Genomic DNA, 17,807 nt, shown 5'->3' with positions numbered 1-17,807 from the left:
ATTATTACTTTCGGTTTTCGTCAGTGCTTGTGCTACTCCTCAAATTAATGACACCCTGGCCAGTTAGCCATATGACCCATATCAAAAAACGCCACTGACTGTATAAAGAAGAACACCAATGTGACTGCTGAAATATGTATAACCTTGCACAACCTCAGCATGCAGGTCATTTACTGTATACCCACTAGAAAAAAAAAGAATACAGATTACTTTTACCATGGACAAAAACCCAAAACAAAACAATCATATCACTCTTGGATTAATAATGTGATGTTTTGAAGGTGTTCTACAAAAATGGGAGATTGAATGCAAATAAGAAAAAAATTAATAAGTAGAAATTTGCCCCAAGTTTGTTTTCGTCCTTTGTGTTGGATAATATGCTGCTCAGAAAAATAAAGGGAACACTCAAATAGCACATCCTAGATCTGAATGAATGAAATATTCTCATTGAATACTTTGTTCTGTACAAAGTTGAATGTGCTGACAACAAAATCACACAAAAATCATCAATGGAAATCAAATTTATTAACCAATGGAGGCCTGGATTTGGAGTCACACACAAAATTAAAGTGGAAAAACACACTACAGGCTGATCCAACTTTGATGTAATGTCCTTAAAACAAGTCAAAATGAGGCTCAGTATTGTGTGTGGCCTCCATGTGTCTGTATGACCTCCCTACAACACCTGGGCATGCTCCTGATGAGACGGTGGATGGTCTCCTGAGGGATCTCCTCCCAGACCTGGACTAAAGCATCCGCCAACTCCTGGACAGCCTGTGGTGCAACGTGACGTTGGTGGATGGAGCGAGACATGATGGCCCAGATGTGCTCAATCAGATTCAGGTCTGGGGAACGGGCGGTCCAGTCCATAGCTTCAATGTCTTCATCTTGCAGGAACTGCTGACACACTCCAGCCACATGAGGTCTAGCATCGTCCTTCATTAGGAGGAACCCAGGGCGGTTGGCACCAGCATATGGTCTCACAAGGGGTCTGAGGATCTCATCTCGTTACCTAATGACAGTCAGGCTACCTCTGGCGAGCACATGGAGGGCCATGCGACCCTCCAAAGAAATGCCACCCCACACCATTATTGACCCACTGCCAAACCGGTCATGCTGAAGGATGTTGCAGGCAGCAGATTGCTCTCCACGGTGTCTCCAGACTCTGTCACGTCTGTCACGTGTGCTCAGTGTGAACCTGCTTTCATCTGTGAAGAGCAAAGGGCGCCAGTGGCGAATTTGCCAATCCTGGTGTTCTCTGACAAATGCGAAGCGTCCTGCACGGTGTTGGGCTGTGAGCACAACTCCCATTTGTGGACGTCGGGCCCTCATACCATCCTCATGGAGTCGGTTTCTAACCGTTTGTGCAGACACATGCACATTTGTGGCCTGCTGGAGGTCATTTTGCAGGCCTCTGGCAGTGCTCCTCCTGTTCCTCCTTGCACAAAGGCGGAGGTAGCGGTCCTGCTGCTGGGTTGTTGTCCTCCTACGGCCTCCTCCACGTCTCCTGGTGTACTGGCCTGTCTCCTGGTAGCACCTCCAGGCTCTGGACACTATGCTGACACACACAGCAAACTTTCTTGCCACAGCTCGCATTGATGTGCTATCCTGGATGAGCTGCACTACCTGAGCCACTTGTGTGGGTTTTAGAGTCCGTCTCATGCTACCACGAGTGTGAAAGCACCACCAACATTCAAAAGTGACCAAAACATCAGCCAGAAAGCATAGGTACTGAGAAGTGGTCTGTGGTCCCCACATGCAGAACCACTCCTTTATTGAGTATGTCTTGCTAATCGCCAAAGATTTACCCCTGTTGTCTATTTCATTTCAACAACATGATGTGAAATTGATTGTCAATCAGTGTTGCTTCCTAAGTGGACAGTTTGATTTCACAGAAGTTTGATTTAATTGGAGTTATATTGTGTTTTTAAAGGGTTCCCTTTATTTTTTTGAGCAGTGTACATATTTTTTAAAGGAGCCTAAGCTGTCACATATCCTCTTCCAGACATTATGGTTTATCTTTTAAATTCACCATTAACTGCCAATTTATGAAGGTTCACCTTGTTGAGATTTCTTGAATATTATTTTAAGCACATATTAAAATGTTTTGATCATTACACTAATGCTTCAATTCAAGACAAGATTCAAACGTCTTTCAAAGGTCTTTAATTCTGCTTGCCATCTTTCCTTTGCCACATTGTGGACACTGAGTTGAATCTATTGATCCAAGATTTTTTTGAAGAACCTTGACGTCTAAGGTAGTGAGCTGTTGGCAGCAGAGAGACGCACTTGTAAAATGTAATTGACTTCTAATTGTGTTTCCAATGCTATGTCAAGGCGGCCCCTGGCCTAAATTGTCCAGTCTGTAGGCCATTTGGCAGCAAAACAGCACTTGGCAAGCCACATTACAGGTGAATGGCCATGGTCTAATAGGTTATTTGTGGAAAACACATTGCAGTCAATTAAAGAGTCCACTTCCTCCAGTTGTGATGGCCATTAGACAAGCCCACCGCAACAAGTGACTCTTCAGTGGCTTTTACTTTACAGCTACCCAATCCTTTTCAGTTGTAGTGTCCTCGAACTGCCCAGTCCCCCAAAATGGATACCTTTTGTCTGGTTTTGTTGTCCACTAAGCTTTTTTAGGTGGCTTAGAGACACAGTTTTTCCCTCAATGATTCTGTGACCCTGATGGACAAATAAAACCCTTTTAGCAAGTGTTTTTTTTTTCCACTCGTCCTTAAATATGCTTCCCTGCTGCATCACACAAAGTGAACACAGCTCTTACCTTCTCCTGAGGGGACATCATTTAGAATCATTACATTTGCACAATAACCCAATTCTAAAGTCCTTAATGTTTTCTGGACATTTACTTTTTGATAACATAGACCAACAATCATCTTAAAGCCATCATACACACACTATCACCCAAAGTACACACACATTCATGCCCCTGACAAGCAACTGAGTCGTACCCAACATTTCCCCTTATTACAAAGCAGTTTGCACACTGATCTCTGGGAGCTGAATCAGAAAACATTTCATCAGCTCTAGAGATGAGCCACATGGGTTTCAGTACTAGACTATCTTGCTGAACAAGGAGGAGCAACAGCAGTTGGAAGAGTCACATAGCAGTGGCATTTGTTATTTTAATTTGCTCTAACAAACTGTCATTAAATACTGGTCTTCTGCAAACATTTTTTTCCATGTCCCATGTTGTACTGCTTAGTATATGGAGGAAAGGCCTGAGATACATTGCCTGATGTATGTTCAATAGCACAAGTAAGAGGAAACTTGGAGAGTTTGGGCTAAATTTTAAGAAAACCATTCATAAGAAATTGTTAGCATGTAACAATAACAGGCAGGCCTGACTTAGTCCATAGTTCTATAGCTAGTACACACACACCCACAAGTACACAAACACACACACATTCATGCACATAACAAGCAACTGAGTTGTACCCTGTCCCCACATTTCACCTTATTATAAAACAGTTTGCACACTGATCTCTGGGAGCTGAATCTGAAGACATTTCATCAGCTCTAGAGATGAGCCACATGGGTTTCAATATGAGAAAAAAAGGCATCGGTTTGGAAGGAAGCAACAACTCTGCACTCTGGAGCAATGGAAGAAGGCCATGTGGTCTGATGAGTCCAGATTTACCTTGCTCCAGAGGGATTGTTAACAGGCAGCATAAAATCTCCTCAAAAGCTGTGACATGACAAACCTTATTTGCACACTCCAAACTCAGGAGTGTAATAAAAGGCTTACATATTTCCTTTCACAGCCACTTACAGTGTGTGGCCAACCTAAACATATGTAACAGAACCTTTTTCTTCTGGTTGAATTTGTATACATACCTAAGCATTTACAGTTTGGTTGCGACAATTGTTGTTTCTACTACAATGTACACCCTCCAAACACTAGAACATCCATGTCTATGGATATATTTTTTGGCCATCTAAAATTTTCAAGTCATTGTGTCAATATAGACAAAAATATGTTGGAAATTGAAGTCTTTTAGACTTTAGATCCAGTCTAAATTTTGCCAGAACAAAGACATTTGATCAGCAATTACCATCTTTTACCTACATTTAGACATATCTATGGACATATTTATGGTGACGTACTTTCACCTTTAAGGTTTGAACTTTGAATTTTTTTTGTTGCTTACTCTTAGGGCAATGTGGGGATTGACAAGGTTTTGTTTTCATAAGACTATTATTTATCTAACTCCTACTTTATAAACTAAGCTATTTGCTTTGAACGTTGCAATTTGTAGTGTAAAGTATAGTGTTTTAGCTGTGCTCTGCACAGTTCGGTCCACTATACCAACATCTGCTTGATCACAGAGAACGGAACCATTCACATTACACCGAAGCTGCTACTTCTAATATGGTATCTCTTTCACTGTGAATGGAATGCCAATGTTAAGAGTGAAAGGATGGATTCATTCAATATAAAAACTAAAACAAACAAGGCCTACAAAACAGTTTTGCAAGCTGTGCATATAATGAATTTTGAAAAATTGTCCATAAAATAAAAGGGGCAACTTGGCTTACTTGGATGTGGCTGATATAATATAATAGACAGCATACTATCATGAGTTGAGTTTACTTTGGGATTCTGATCCAGATCATCTGAAAATGTGTTGATCGGGGCAATCGCTTATTATAAGGTAGTGCAACTGAGTATAGAAATATAAACTTTGAAACTCAGAATGCTCCTATTCTAAACATAAAATGTACTAATTTACAGAAATGCACAAAATTATTATTCTTTATTGAATACCTGCAATAGAAATTGATCTGGGGCATTGTGTGGTGTAGAAGTAGAGGAGGGGCCCCATATACAGAGGTTATAGTCCTCAGTGCAGCCATCCTGTGTTCGATTCCTGACCTTGAGACCTTTGCTGCATCTCTTTCCCACTTCTCTCTCTGCCATTTTATGTCTGGTAACTGTCAATAAAGACCAATAGTGCCAAATAAAAACAAACTGATCTGAGAGAAAGACCACCAATAGTACATAACAAATAAAAAAAAATCATTTATGTAGTGTGGATCAAGACCCAGAACAAAATTATGATTTCTATTGATTAATCGTGAATAAAGTAAATACAATCTACATTCATCTTATACACAGTATTCATGGTTCTACTATGTAAACAGAATTGTTCACTGACTTTCTTCTTCCATGACTACCTGTCTGGTATTGCAACAGTAGGTTTCATCGGTCTGTCTTAAAATAATTTGCTGGTAAAGTGATGGTATTCTTTTATCAGTGTAAAATTCAAGCAAAACCATTGGTCTTGTGCTTTTTATTTAACACGTGAAATTGCAAAAAACATTTCTGAGAGGAGTACGTTGAGTTTATTTTAGTTAATCTATATTTTGGGGGTGGGAAGTGGATTTTAAACCTCTTTTGTAATCTGTGTGGCTTTGCAGATTGGTTTGTGCCTTGATTTTCTTTCTCTCTGTTAGGCAATATTAGCCGGTATAAAATCCAACAATCCTAACACCGGTCCTGTAGGAAGTAGATTTTTAAAGTCAATTCAATGCACAAGGGCAAAAACAATAACAATAAAACACTTTATGTGTTAAAAAGAAGAGCACGGAATGCTGCATCATTCTCAAGAGTTTTAATAATTTACTAAAAAAAGAGTGTAAAAGTAACAGATCACTTCCACTAAAGGTGATCTGTGTAATATTCAAAGTGATGACAGATGTAACAAATTTTTGCACTTGTCTGTACATTTGTGTACGCTTACTTGGCAACTGGTTGGAATTCAATGACTTTTTAACTGTATACTGTATCTTAAAAAGGTCACAGCGAAAAAAAATAATTATAAAAATGATATGAATTACTTTAAAATAAACCAACCATCATGAAATGTACAGATCTTTCAAAATAGCAAAACAAAAGCTAAACATCTGAAAGGTGTATATACAAACATGCTTGGACTCTAACAAAGAGCAGACTGAGGGAGGCTGAAGAAACTGAGCCTTTGTGATGGTTTGTCTGACATCATTTAGGAAAGCCAATGAAATAAATGGGTCATTCTTAAATATCTGATCATTTTGAAACACCGGGATATTTTATTGTGTATTTCAAGTTTTGATTTTTTTTGGCAGAATATGAATACTTCATAAATATACAATATACTGTATTTCCTGCATCAATTTAAGTTAAACTTATTAAATAAAAATGTAAGCTTAGAAAATAAAAGAGAACAAAAAATGCATCATAAATGTGCGCACTTCTAGAGTCGGCTTTGCTCATCCCATCATTAAGTGCCTGTTTGCAAGAGGTAAATAAATTTTTGTATTTACATTTATATATATATTTATTTAGATTCATATATATCAAATACTAAGACATGATATAATCTGTATAAATATGGCATTTTTACAATTGCATTAAATTGACACATTTTATTTTGGATCCCAAGACAATTAACAGTCACCTGGGAAAAAAAGGTTTTGTTTCTACTTTCATTGTTTTTAATATTAAAAATAAGTCTCAATTCTTTGTAAATGTATGCCTTACAATATAAATATCACATCTTGTCAAATACGTCCTATGATGTTCATATCTGGAACACTTTGGAAAGTTAGGAGAAAAGTGGTGTTATCAAACGTTCCTCCCTTAGGAAAAAGTGTTCAGCAACCAGCCGCAAGTCCGAAGAGCTCAGCAGTGCAGAACTGTAGGAGAACTTTGGAAACATCACTGATGTAACAAATCAATGTGTTTGTGTAGTCATGCAATATGCTGGTTGCACAGAATGGAGTTATGTAGCCCTGCTTCGATGCCTTTATTTACTGGTGTGACAAAATCAGGCAGAACTCCATTCGTCAGATGCTTCTGCGCTGCCCATGTTGGACATGCTGCTATTTGGGGGAGCATAGCTGGAGAGCCACCTGTTTTTCTCTTCGTTGCACAGTTTCATAGAGTCACAACTGATCTTGCCCCCCATATTTCAGCCCTGCCCATGAAATCCATGGCTACTCAAGAGCAACAAAGGAGCAGTGGTGCTCTCTGGTGGTCAGAAAGAGGCACAAAAACATTGTAGACTCCAATCGGTCCACAAAGCTACAGTATGTTCAGAATGGCGTTGTACATCTGGACCAGGACAGCCAAGTGGACAGGCAGGCAGGACTGACGGTCTTGTGTGGCAGGTGTGCAGGTCAGCCAAGAGAGGGCGTTGTACTGTTCCAACACAAACCTGCAAGATAAATATTCAGTTTTATAAAAATAGTGTATGAGGTTCTGACATTTTAAGACTTATTTCATAATATAAAACATAGATATAAAAAGTGTGGGTTGATTTGCATTTACCTCAAGACATCAGAGGTGGTCTTTGAGTCTAAGGGGTGAGGGGTCCGCTTGGTCTTCTCAGATGTGATCTCATCTAACTGAGCTATAGAGATATGGTGGTGGAGAGATGCCTGGAGTGAAGAAACAAATTACAGAGAGTCAAAGCAGAAATTTCACCATGCAGAGCTCAGTGATTAAAGTGTTTTCAGACATTTGAATCTATTTTTATTTCCTGTGTGTCTTAACTCCCCAGAGTTCATACAAGGTCTGGAAGTCTGAAGATTAAATCAGTATTTTCCAGATTGATGGAAAAGTATGCAAGAAGAAAATTAATGGAAAAACACGGAGTTTAATCAATGTCCCATTTTTTAAATGTTCCTTCATTTGTTTCTGTGCTTATTTTTTTGCTTTTTTTGTTCCTTTCTTTCATTGTATCCTTAGTTCTTTTTTCTTGTATTTTTACTTCATTGTTTTGTCTTCCACACTTTTTCTAACCATCAATCTGTCCTTCCTGTCTTCCGTGTGCCCTACCTTCCTCCATTCTATCCTTCCTCCTTCCACCTTGTGCTCTTCTTTTCTTTTGTTTCTCAGATCCTTTCTTCCTGTTTCTGATTTTAGTTGGCTCAATATGTAAACCTGCCTCTGTAGAGTTACTTGCCACGGGAAAGTTGAGTGTGGAAAAGTATGGAATTGTACATGTCAGAACATGAACATCCTGTGTAGGAAGCCTGAATCCAGAACATCCCCCAAAGGCCTGAACATGCTATGCTTCAAATACCTTAAGGAAGAGTGGGCACTGGCTCTCAGCTTGTGGGCAGGATGCCCAGAACCAGTGAGGCAGTCCATTTGCCTGAGCAGTTGAGACATAGTAGCCCAGAGCCAGCGGCTGCTGTTTCAGCTCCTCTGGAGGGTTGTCCCTGGACAGCAGGCGCTCTCCCTGGCTCTACAGACACAAAGCAGAACCATAAAAGTTATGACCTTCATTCCTTTACTTTCATTTTCATTTTATTCATGATGCCACGGCCGATATTTGTGAGCATTTGCCATTAAAATGAAGGTTTTGTTTTTCTAACAAAATTAATATCAACTCCTATCTTCACAAAAAATGCCAAAGCTTTCAATTGTACTGAGTAAAGAGGTTATAAATAGGGATATCCCCATCCAACCCTAATTATTATCAGTTTCACTATCAAGACCTTTTTTAAAAGTTAATTGCAAAAGCAAACTTTACAACTACTTAAGGTCAAATGATCCCATTGGAGCCCCAAGAACACTTGAATTTAAACAGTAAGGTTTACAAATGCACCAGGTATGTACAAACATAGAAAACCCTCCATAATTCTAAAGTTACATTAACAGAGTTATATTTTAATGTAAATTAAATAATCATATTAATGTCATATTCCATGCACATTGTAAGCACACTGTTTCTGTCGTTGCTTGTGAGCAAAACATTAAACGTCACCCCCAAATCTACCAATAAAGGACACAACAATTAGATTGTGAAGGGCCAGAACATGTTGACGACCTACCAAAGCAGAAAGATCATGATATCATCTATAAGCTGTGGAAAATGCTGACAGATATGTGGGATTTGACAAGTAAAACTTACGCTACCAGGTTCTAACAGCTTATTTACTTTTTTTTCCCTTTCTGTCTGATCAACAGATCTGTTTCTCAGTTGAATTATAAGTAATAAATCTTATACGTGGAAAAAGATTTGAAATAATTTATTATGGTCATATTTTCTTAAATCACAAAAACTTGGCAAACCAAACTGAGTCAATTATCAATGGGCACTGAAGTTCAAAATAAACATGTTGACTTTGAGGATTTAAATTAATTCCCAATGACATTTTTAATCAATATATTGTCTTAAACAAGGTCAGTCAGTCAGCCATTTTCCACCGCTTCTTCCATAGTGGTTTGCGGGGAAGCTGGTGCCTATCTCCTGCAGTCTATGGTTGGGAGGCGGGGTACACCCTGGACACGTTGCCAGTCCATCGCAGCTTAAACAAGGTAATAAAACATATTACAGCCTATAAGTGTTGATAAAGTGGGTTTGCTATTAAGATCATTTTGAATATATGACAATATTTTCCTATCTTATGCATTTAGTGGGCAAGAGTTAGTTGTTCATTTTTCCAGAGCTCCTGTTTAGTTTCAAGCCACTTTTCACAATTCTTTACATAACTAGGCAACTGTGGCTTAGTGAGAAGAGTGGTCGTCTTGCAATCTGAGGGTTGTGGGTTTGATTCCAGCTTCCTCCTGCCACATGTCGATGTGCCCCTGGGCAAGGCACTTAACCTCAAATTGCCCACCGATCTGCATATCGGTGTATGAATGTATGTGCATTTGGGTGAATGTGGCTCTAGAGTACACCGCTTTGTGTGGTCAGTGTGACTGGAAATGAGCTATATAAGTCCAGTCCATTTACCATTTAACTAATACCTGACTCACCCTGGTATGGTGAAAATGTGATCCTATTCCCATCGCTGATGGTGACCCAGGCGATGGCACGGGAGAGGTATTGGGGGGTGAGTGAAGTGATGTGATCAGCATCATGTCATGGCCAATATCATTTTCCAGTTCATCAGGGAAGGGAAGATCAAACATGTCGTCTGAGGAAAGAAACAGCGGACAAGGAACAGAATATCAGAACACAAAACACTGCACATAAGAGCTTAGATTTATCCCTGTTTCAGTCACATTTAATGTTATTTACATTATTATATTTCATCCTCTAAGTCAATACCATTATTGTCTTCTGTAGGGTAGGAACTGGGAGCCAGCTGGGTGGTGGCAGAAGTTGGGAAGACTAAGATGTGTGTGCAGGAGGCATCCTGAGGTGTGTTTAGCTGCGATGTTTGAAGGTTTAAAGCATTGCTGCGTCCAAACACAGAGCCCATGGTCACTGCATCTAGAAAAAAGAAATAGGATGGTAATTTATTCCATGTTGTGCATTATTTGCATACAGAGGTCATATAATGTATTGCAGACCAATACATGTATTGCACCCACTTATGCATGTTAAAGGTGTGCAATGCTACAAGTGAAATAATTAAAATCAAAGAAAGTGCATGTGTTTTCCCCTTATAGAGGGACTTAATGCTGAACAGCATGGGCACAGTGTCTACAAAATTCAGTATAAAAATGAAATGAGAAACATATGGTGTAATTTAAAAAAAAAAGATTGTAATTTAAACTGAATACAACTTACACTTTTCTTTACTTCCACTTTTTAAGTGTATTGCATTGTTTAGTTATAAACCAGTAAAGAATTTTATTGTGCAGTTACTACATACCTGGCATGATCACAAATGAGCCCTGGGGCTCCATGGCAACCAAGCAGGCGCTGAGGATGGAGGGAGATTCAGCAGCTGAGACCCCACACACACGGCAAGCCTCCCTCAGCTGCCGTCCAATTGATTGGAGGGAATGCTCCCCGAGGAGTGAACTCCAGTCTAGTTTAAAATACACAGAGTGAGAGGTCCTCCCCAAATACTTTTTGTCACCTTACCTTCCATAATCTAATTTTACATTTGGAGGTCTAAATGTCTTTAGTATCAAACATAAATATTTACAGAAACCAGGGTTCTTACACATCATTTGTGTAAACTTTTTTGGATTTTTCCCAAATCCAATTTCGAGAGTTCTTAGTCCATTACATTATTTTTAAATAACAAAAACATTCACAATGATTTTATTGCAGATATTTTTCACACTGTGCATGACTTAAATATGGAACCAGGAAACAAAACTAACTAGAAGGAAAGAAGGATTCGAAGAAGGAAAGAAGGAAGGGCATAACTTTTAGATAATTGCATGGGGAGTAAGGCCTGGAAATAAAGTTTTTTTTCCATACTTTTCTAGACCTGGAAAAACTAAAAAGAAATTCCAAATATTTTCAGACTTTTCCAGACTGAGTAGAAACCTCTAAGAAACCCAAAAGCAAGGGTGAACTGGCATTCCCAAACCTCCATTTTTGTTACTGGGAAGCTTTCTTTAAGCATTCCTACTGGTTACAATCCAGAGAGGATGTAAATCCTGCTACTTGCCTGGCGTTTGAGCTGGAATAGGTCATGGACATTCAAAGGTCAATTTTATGGAAATGTTAGAGGTAGTGCTTTTAATTTGTTAGTGCTTGCATTAGGCAATGTTTGGCAAAGCAGTTACACTTTTATATTAAATGGGTCAAGCTAATGACTGCTTAGACCAGTGCCAGCAGAAGAAATGTTTTTTCTAACTGAAACAAACCAAATTAAAAATATTTAATAGCAGTTTAATCAAATCTTTGACTTTGGATATTTCCACATAAGAAACAGGGCTCCTTAAAAATTGCATTATTGCATTTTCCCACTGATTTGAATTTACTATTATTTTATATGATAGTATTGTCAAATATCACATTCAAAAAGAAAGAAAAACAAACATATATTGCCCTTTTGGTATTTTTGATGTTAAAAGAAAGTAATTTTGATCTAAATAAGTATAAAGGAATAAGCACATTTTCATTGGCCATAACTCATCACAAAAAATGGAACCAGCAAAGACATTTTATCCTGAGGACTTACTCACCTTTTAGTTCCCCGTGACCCAATCTGCCTAATCGACCTATAACGATCCTCCAAGGCAGTGGGGTCATCTGAATGATGCCAATACACCACTCCCACACTTTCTGCAAACCTATCTTCCTAGCTGATACTTTGGGACGCCTTGTTCTAAAAAGGAAAGCAATTCATATCATTATTACACATTATTTACAATATTTTGACATATTATAAAGAGCAGCATCATAGTTAAGCACAACTTCTTTTAATATGTTCCAAGCGCGGTATTAATAGCATAAATCCAGAAGTGGTATTTGATATAGGTGATATGGCTAATCACCTAAGGCACCTCTGTGGTAGGGGTTGATTTTTTTCAGTTGATTTTTCTGCTACTATCTTGCATGTCCAGTCAATGGAAAGTGAGCTATGTTGTGCACTGTGTGATCACTGTAGGATACTATGCCTATACAGTTCACCTTGGCTGGATAAAAGTGCAGAAGTAGGCGACTGATTTGAGATCTCTATTCGGGGCTGAATTAAAGGGTAACTCACTATTTTTGAAGAATCTGGACTGCATTGGATCTAAATCTAAAATATCTAGACATGTCCAAGTTAGACAGGATAATTTAACACTGCACAGAGATTCATTAACACAGTTTGGGATTTATAAAATCTCAATTCTGTTTTTTAAAACGCACAAATATTTTTTTCATGTTTTTGTGGCATCAGAACAACTTCTGATTGAAACATTTTTACTTTCCAAACTTTTGCACCGAGTGGTACGATTTGTAAATGCAGAGACCTTTACAAAACACTCTTACTGTTGCAAAAACCTAACTATGGCAATGGCTACAGCTGAATTGCGAAACTTCAGAATGTTTCTGTGAGTGCTGTTTGAGATGTAATCTGGCTGCAGAAAGAAAATCATTTCAGTAAGAGACTTGACAGAGTCCAAGGAAAATCAAAACAGTTGTACGTCAGTCATGGAGCACTTGCAGAGAGCTTCAGGAGGACCTGGAAATAGCAGGGACAGTCTTTCCCTGAAAACTATTGGTAATGCTCTAAAACCGCAATGGCCTCTATGTACAAACATTGTGCAAGACTCCACTGCTATAAAAAACGCATGTTAAAGCCTGTTTAGAATTTACTGCAAAAGATTTTGTCAAGCTAGTGAAATACTGGGAGAATATAGTCTGGTCAGATGAGTCCAAAGGTGACATGTTTGGATGTCTTTGCAGAGGAAGACTGGCTCTGCACATCACCCCAGAAACACAGAGTCAATAGTGAGGTATGCAGGTGGGAACGTCATGGTGTGGGCTGTGTTACAGCATATGGTACTGGCAGACTTCATAAAACCGAAAGGAGGATGAATGGAGAAACGTAATTGGAGATTCTTAAAGATGAAATAAGTTTGGATTTTTAAGCGGGATTATAGTCCTAAAAACCACAGCCAAGGAAACATTTAGTTGATTTGAAAGTAAAACTGCTATAATGGCCCTGTTAATACCCTGACTTGTATCCAATTGAAAATCTATGGAAAGAACTGAAGTTTAGAGTGCACAGAAAGAGTTAAAGAATCAGTGTGGAAAAATAGATCAAAAGCACACCTGAGCAATGCATGTGACTAGTTCCTGTAAACTGAAGATACCTTGGAGTCATTACGAAAAAAGGTTTTTACTTTATAAAGGTCTGTAAGCATGTTCAATACTTATTCCAATTTTGTACCCATAACTTCACTGTGGTCTAATTTGCCTTGATTTATTTTTGGTTTACCTGGGTTTTTTACCAACATCTGGTATGAATTTGAGGAAATTAAATATTAAGAAATATATTTATTTTGCCTACTGAATTTATAAATATACAAGATTGGGTGCAGATAAAGGAGCTTGCAAAGGGCAACCATTGTTTACCTATTGGGAACGTCAATGTTAATAATACAGGTCTCCAGGAGCTCCCCCTGCTGGTCGGTGCAGGACACCAGGATCCAGCGCTGGTCATGGGACAGGCAGTATCCTACATAGAGCACGTTGTATTTGGGAGGGACCTCTGCCCATATCTCTCCTGGCTCTGGGTGCTTTGGACGAGTCGGCCCAAGTATGAATGCTGGTGAATACAGCTGGAGTGGTCTAGGATACTAAATAAAACATTGAAAAGGTACATTTATGAGTAAGAACATTAGATCACTGGTATAAGAATATGTAGCTTGAATCAAGCTATATTCTCATGCAGACCTCTGGACTCTTCAGTACTGAACTGACAGTGGACACTGGTCCAAAACCAGTAAGGGACTTGATATACGTTTGCTGGGGTAGCAGCCGTCTGCATTGTGAATAGCAAGAGAAGGCCAGGGAGCGCAGGTGTTGCAGGTACAAACGGCTCTCTCCACTCGCTGGCTGGAGAAGATACTGGCATGGCACCACCTGAAACACGGGCACAGGAGGGAATCAAACTGCAACAACATGTCTGTTTAGTTCAGAGCTGTCATACTGTATATAAAATATTTTCCTACCTGTAGAACCAGTGCTGGTCTCATTGTCTCAGGCAAGTTTTGCAGCATTTCTGTGTAGCAGCGAAGAAGCCCGAGAAGCCAAATGCTTCCTGACTCTACTTCTTCCCCCTCCTCCTCCTCCTCTCCCCCTTCATGTCTCATTCCACTTGAGCTGAGAAAAGCATCGACAACATAAATAACAACTGCTGGTGGGTTTGCAATGCTGTCCGCTGAGTCAGCCACAGTGGGGATGCCGATTCTTGTCTGCTCTGAGGAGCTGCAGAAAGGAGCAAAAGAGGCATGAAGCTAAATAACATTTGCTCTTGTTCAAGCATAATTTAAATTGTAGCAACTGCTCTAAAACATTTCTCTTACAGTTCAGGAGTATCCACTGCTGTGTTGGCTGCTGGTGTGGAACTGGCATGGCCCTTTAAATCATTACAACCGCCTTGGGTTATCTCCCCAGGCTGACTTGAGATGGCTCCACTCGGGGTTGATGCATTTGATGCACTAACAGCACCTGAAGCTTGTTCTCCATCAGCACTCCAAGTTTGACGCTGCCCAGAAGAGGATGTGTTGTTTACAGGAGGCTGCGGTTTGGGAGGCAACAAAAGATTGCTATCCAAAGTCAGGGCTGCAATCTGAGGGCCTTAAAGAAGAGGAAAAATAATTTGTTTTTTAATAATTAAAAAGGAGAAGCAAAACATAAAATAAAGACCAGAAATAATCAGCTTATTTATTCTCACCTAACTGCTCCTTCAAAGCGTAAGCATATAATTTAAGTTTGTTTAAGTTGTCACTGTGCTGCTGTCCAGCCCATTGTCCATTCAACCACTGATCCACATTCAGCTCCTCCAGCTTTTCTAGCTCCACTTCCTCCCCAACTTGCACAAGGCCATCCTTGGACACCTTGGACAAAGGACGGTGCTTTCCGAGACGGCATGTCTGCAAAACGAGTCATTCTTCCATTAGAAAAATACATTACAAAATCTCAGATTTGGAGACAGTGCTTTGAAAATGTATTAATACTCCTTGAATGTTTTACTTGTAAGGTACCTTCACATTCATTGTCAGTGTTTCTTGGTTCAGTTTCTGTCATGTTTTGACTCTATTCTCAGCCACAGCCTCCGTAATCAGCTTAATTTGGTCCACCGGCTTAATGCCAATCAGTCTCTTTGTTTTCACCTGTGTCATGCTCTTTTTATACCCTTCTGTTGTGTTTACTCCTTGCTGGAGTATACTATTTGTTCATGCTAAGTCAAGCCTGTCTATGTCCTTGACTGTTTCCATACTAAGGCTATCCATGTTCATGCCTACATCTATTACAACCTGTGTGCTGTGAGTTTTCCTTTTGGTTATTTCAACTTTCAACTCCCTTTCAATTTACCGTGCTGTCTCTGCCCACCTGTCTTCATTTGGGTCCTAAACCTTCTTTGACAATAAACAGAATTTTCACATTTTGCAATGTTACAAGATAGGCAGCATTTGTGAACAACAATTTTCAATTCTTCCTATCTTCTTACAGAATCTCAGTGAATTTGTGATTAAACTTTGGCTAGGCCATTCCACTACACCGATAAGTTTCTATCTAAAACACTCCATTATTGCTGTAGCTATAGGCTTAGGTTTGTTGTTCTGTTGGAAGGTAAACCTCCACCCCAGTATCAAGTCTTCTGCCCCATCCATCTTCCCATTAACTCTGATCAGCTTTCCTGTCCCTGGTGAAGAAAAGCATCACCACAGCATAAAGCTGCCAACCCCCATGTTTCACAGTGGGTAGGATGTGTTTAGATTGCAACTTAGATTGCAACTTAGATTGCAACTTTAACTTTGGTCTCATCTGACCAGAGCACCTTTTTTCACACGCTTGCTGTGCCCCTTCTTAAGACTGTGGCAAACGTTAAACAAGAGTTTTAATTGCTTTCTTTTAGCAGTGGCCTTCTTGTGACTTTTCCATAAAGGCGAGATCTCTAGATTTTTTAACCAATAGTTGACATGTTGACAAATTCTTTCCCCTGAGCCTGAACTGCAGACATCTGCAGCTAAAAGCTATAGATACAGTATTAAATATATACACAGCTTCTAATATTAGTAGAAATGTCTCGTCAACCTTATGCAGCCTTCAACAAGGTCCTGGAATATTTATGGCTGGAAATTTGAGCAATTTGTTTTTTCATTAGAAATGGCAGAGCTCATCTAGAGCTCATTAGTCTTCATGTCAACAGATTTTTCCACCTGAGCTATGGATCTCTGCAGCTCATTGATCCTCTCATTTAATGGCCAGTCAGTTAGGGTGGACGGCCAACCCTTATTAGATTTGCAGTTGTTTCCAAATTCCTTACATTTCTCGGATGATTGAACAGTGCTTTATGAAATGTTTAAAGCTTGGTATTTAGTTTTATAACCTGATCCTGCTCTAAACTTCTGTGTAACCGTATTCCTGGCATGACTACTGTATTCCTTGGTCTTTTTCGATGCTCTTTGTTCTTTTATGTTCTCTAGCAAAACTCTGAGGTCTTCACAGAACAGCTGTATTTATACCAAGAATAACTTCCAGGTAGATTCCATTTACTAATTAGGAGACTTCTGAATACAGTTGGTTGTGCAACATTTTAAAAGGGATCAGATTATGAATACACCTATGCGTGTCACACTTGCCAAATGATGCATCTTTACCTATCACTTCAAAATAATGTGTTATTATACGGTGCCTTGCGAAAGTACTCGGCCCCCTTGAACTGGTCAACCTCTTGCCACATTTCAGGCTTAAAACATAAAGATATAAAATTCAAATGTTTTGTGAAAAATCATCAACAAGTGGGACACAATCGTGAAGTGGAATGAAATTTATTGGATGCGTCAAACTTTAACAAATAAAAAACTGAAAAGTGGGGCGTGCAATATTATTTGGCCCCTTTGCTTTCAATGCAGCAAACTCACTCCAGAAGTTCAGTGAGGATCTCTGAATGGTCCAATGTTTCCCAAATGACTGATGATGATAAATAGAATCCACCTGTGTGTAATCAAGTCTCCGTATAAATGCACCTGCTCTGTGATAGTCTCAGGGTTCTGTTCAAAGCGCAGAGAGCATCATGAAGACCAAGGAACACACCAGGCAGGTCCGAGATACTGTTGTGGAGACGATTAAAGCCAGATCTGGATACAAAAAGATTTCCCAAGCTTTAAACATCCCAAGAAGCACTGTGCAAGCAGTCATATTGAAATGGAAGGAGTATCAGACCACTGCAAATCTACCAAGACCCGGCCGTCCCTCTAAACTTTCATCTCGATCAAGGAGAAGACTGATCAGAGATGCAGCCAAGAGGCCCATGATCACTCTGGATGAACGTCAGAGATCTACAGCTGAGGTGGGAGAGTCTATCCATAGGACAACAATCAGTCATACACTGCACAAATCTGGCCTTTATGGAAGAGTGGCAAGAAGAAAGCCGTTTCT

At 39.5% G+C, this 17,807-nt stretch overlaps 1 protein-coding gene across 2 annotated transcripts in view; it reads right to left on the bottom strand.

The window, feature by feature from the left end:
• Positions 1-5,621: 5,621 nt before the first annotated feature.
• The window catches only part of LOC124872455 (mediator of RNA polymerase II transcription subunit 13-like), a 128,688-nt gene continuing 116,502 nt past the window's right edge, over positions 5,622-17,807 (bottom strand). For both annotated transcript variants that reach the window (XM_047372477.1, XM_047372478.1), the window contains exons 20-31: positions 15,097-15,295; positions 14,726-14,999; positions 14,372-14,627; positions 14,094-14,282; positions 13,773-13,996; positions 11,891-12,033; positions 10,618-10,776; positions 10,068-10,232; positions 9,773-9,933; positions 8,091-8,255; positions 7,334-7,443; positions 5,622-7,220 (exon numbers count right to left, since the gene is read on the bottom strand). In XM_047372477.1, coding sequence (XP_047228433.1) covers positions 7,088-7,220; positions 7,334-7,443; positions 8,091-8,255; positions 9,773-9,933; positions 10,068-10,232; positions 10,618-10,776; positions 11,891-12,033; positions 13,773-13,996; positions 14,094-14,282; positions 14,372-14,627; positions 14,726-14,999; positions 15,097-15,295 — 2,178 coding nt within the window. In that variant the 3' untranslated portion in view covers positions 5,622-7,087. The remainder of the gene's footprint in view (positions 7,221-7,333; positions 7,444-8,090; positions 8,256-9,772; positions 9,934-10,067; positions 10,233-10,617; positions 10,777-11,890; positions 12,034-13,772; positions 13,997-14,093; positions 14,283-14,371; positions 14,628-14,725; positions 15,000-15,096; positions 15,296-17,807) is intronic.

The sequence above is a fragment of the Girardinichthys multiradiatus genome, chromosome 8, assembly GCF_021462225.1.
Source record: "Girardinichthys multiradiatus isolate DD_20200921_A chromosome 8, DD_fGirMul_XY1, whole genome shotgun sequence".
Classification (NCBI taxonomy): domain Eukaryota; kingdom Metazoa; phylum Chordata; class Actinopteri; order Cyprinodontiformes; family Goodeidae; genus Girardinichthys; species Girardinichthys multiradiatus.
The sequence above is the reverse complement of the archived record's forward strand: the minus strand, read 5'-3'. Positions and strand labels throughout refer to the sequence as shown.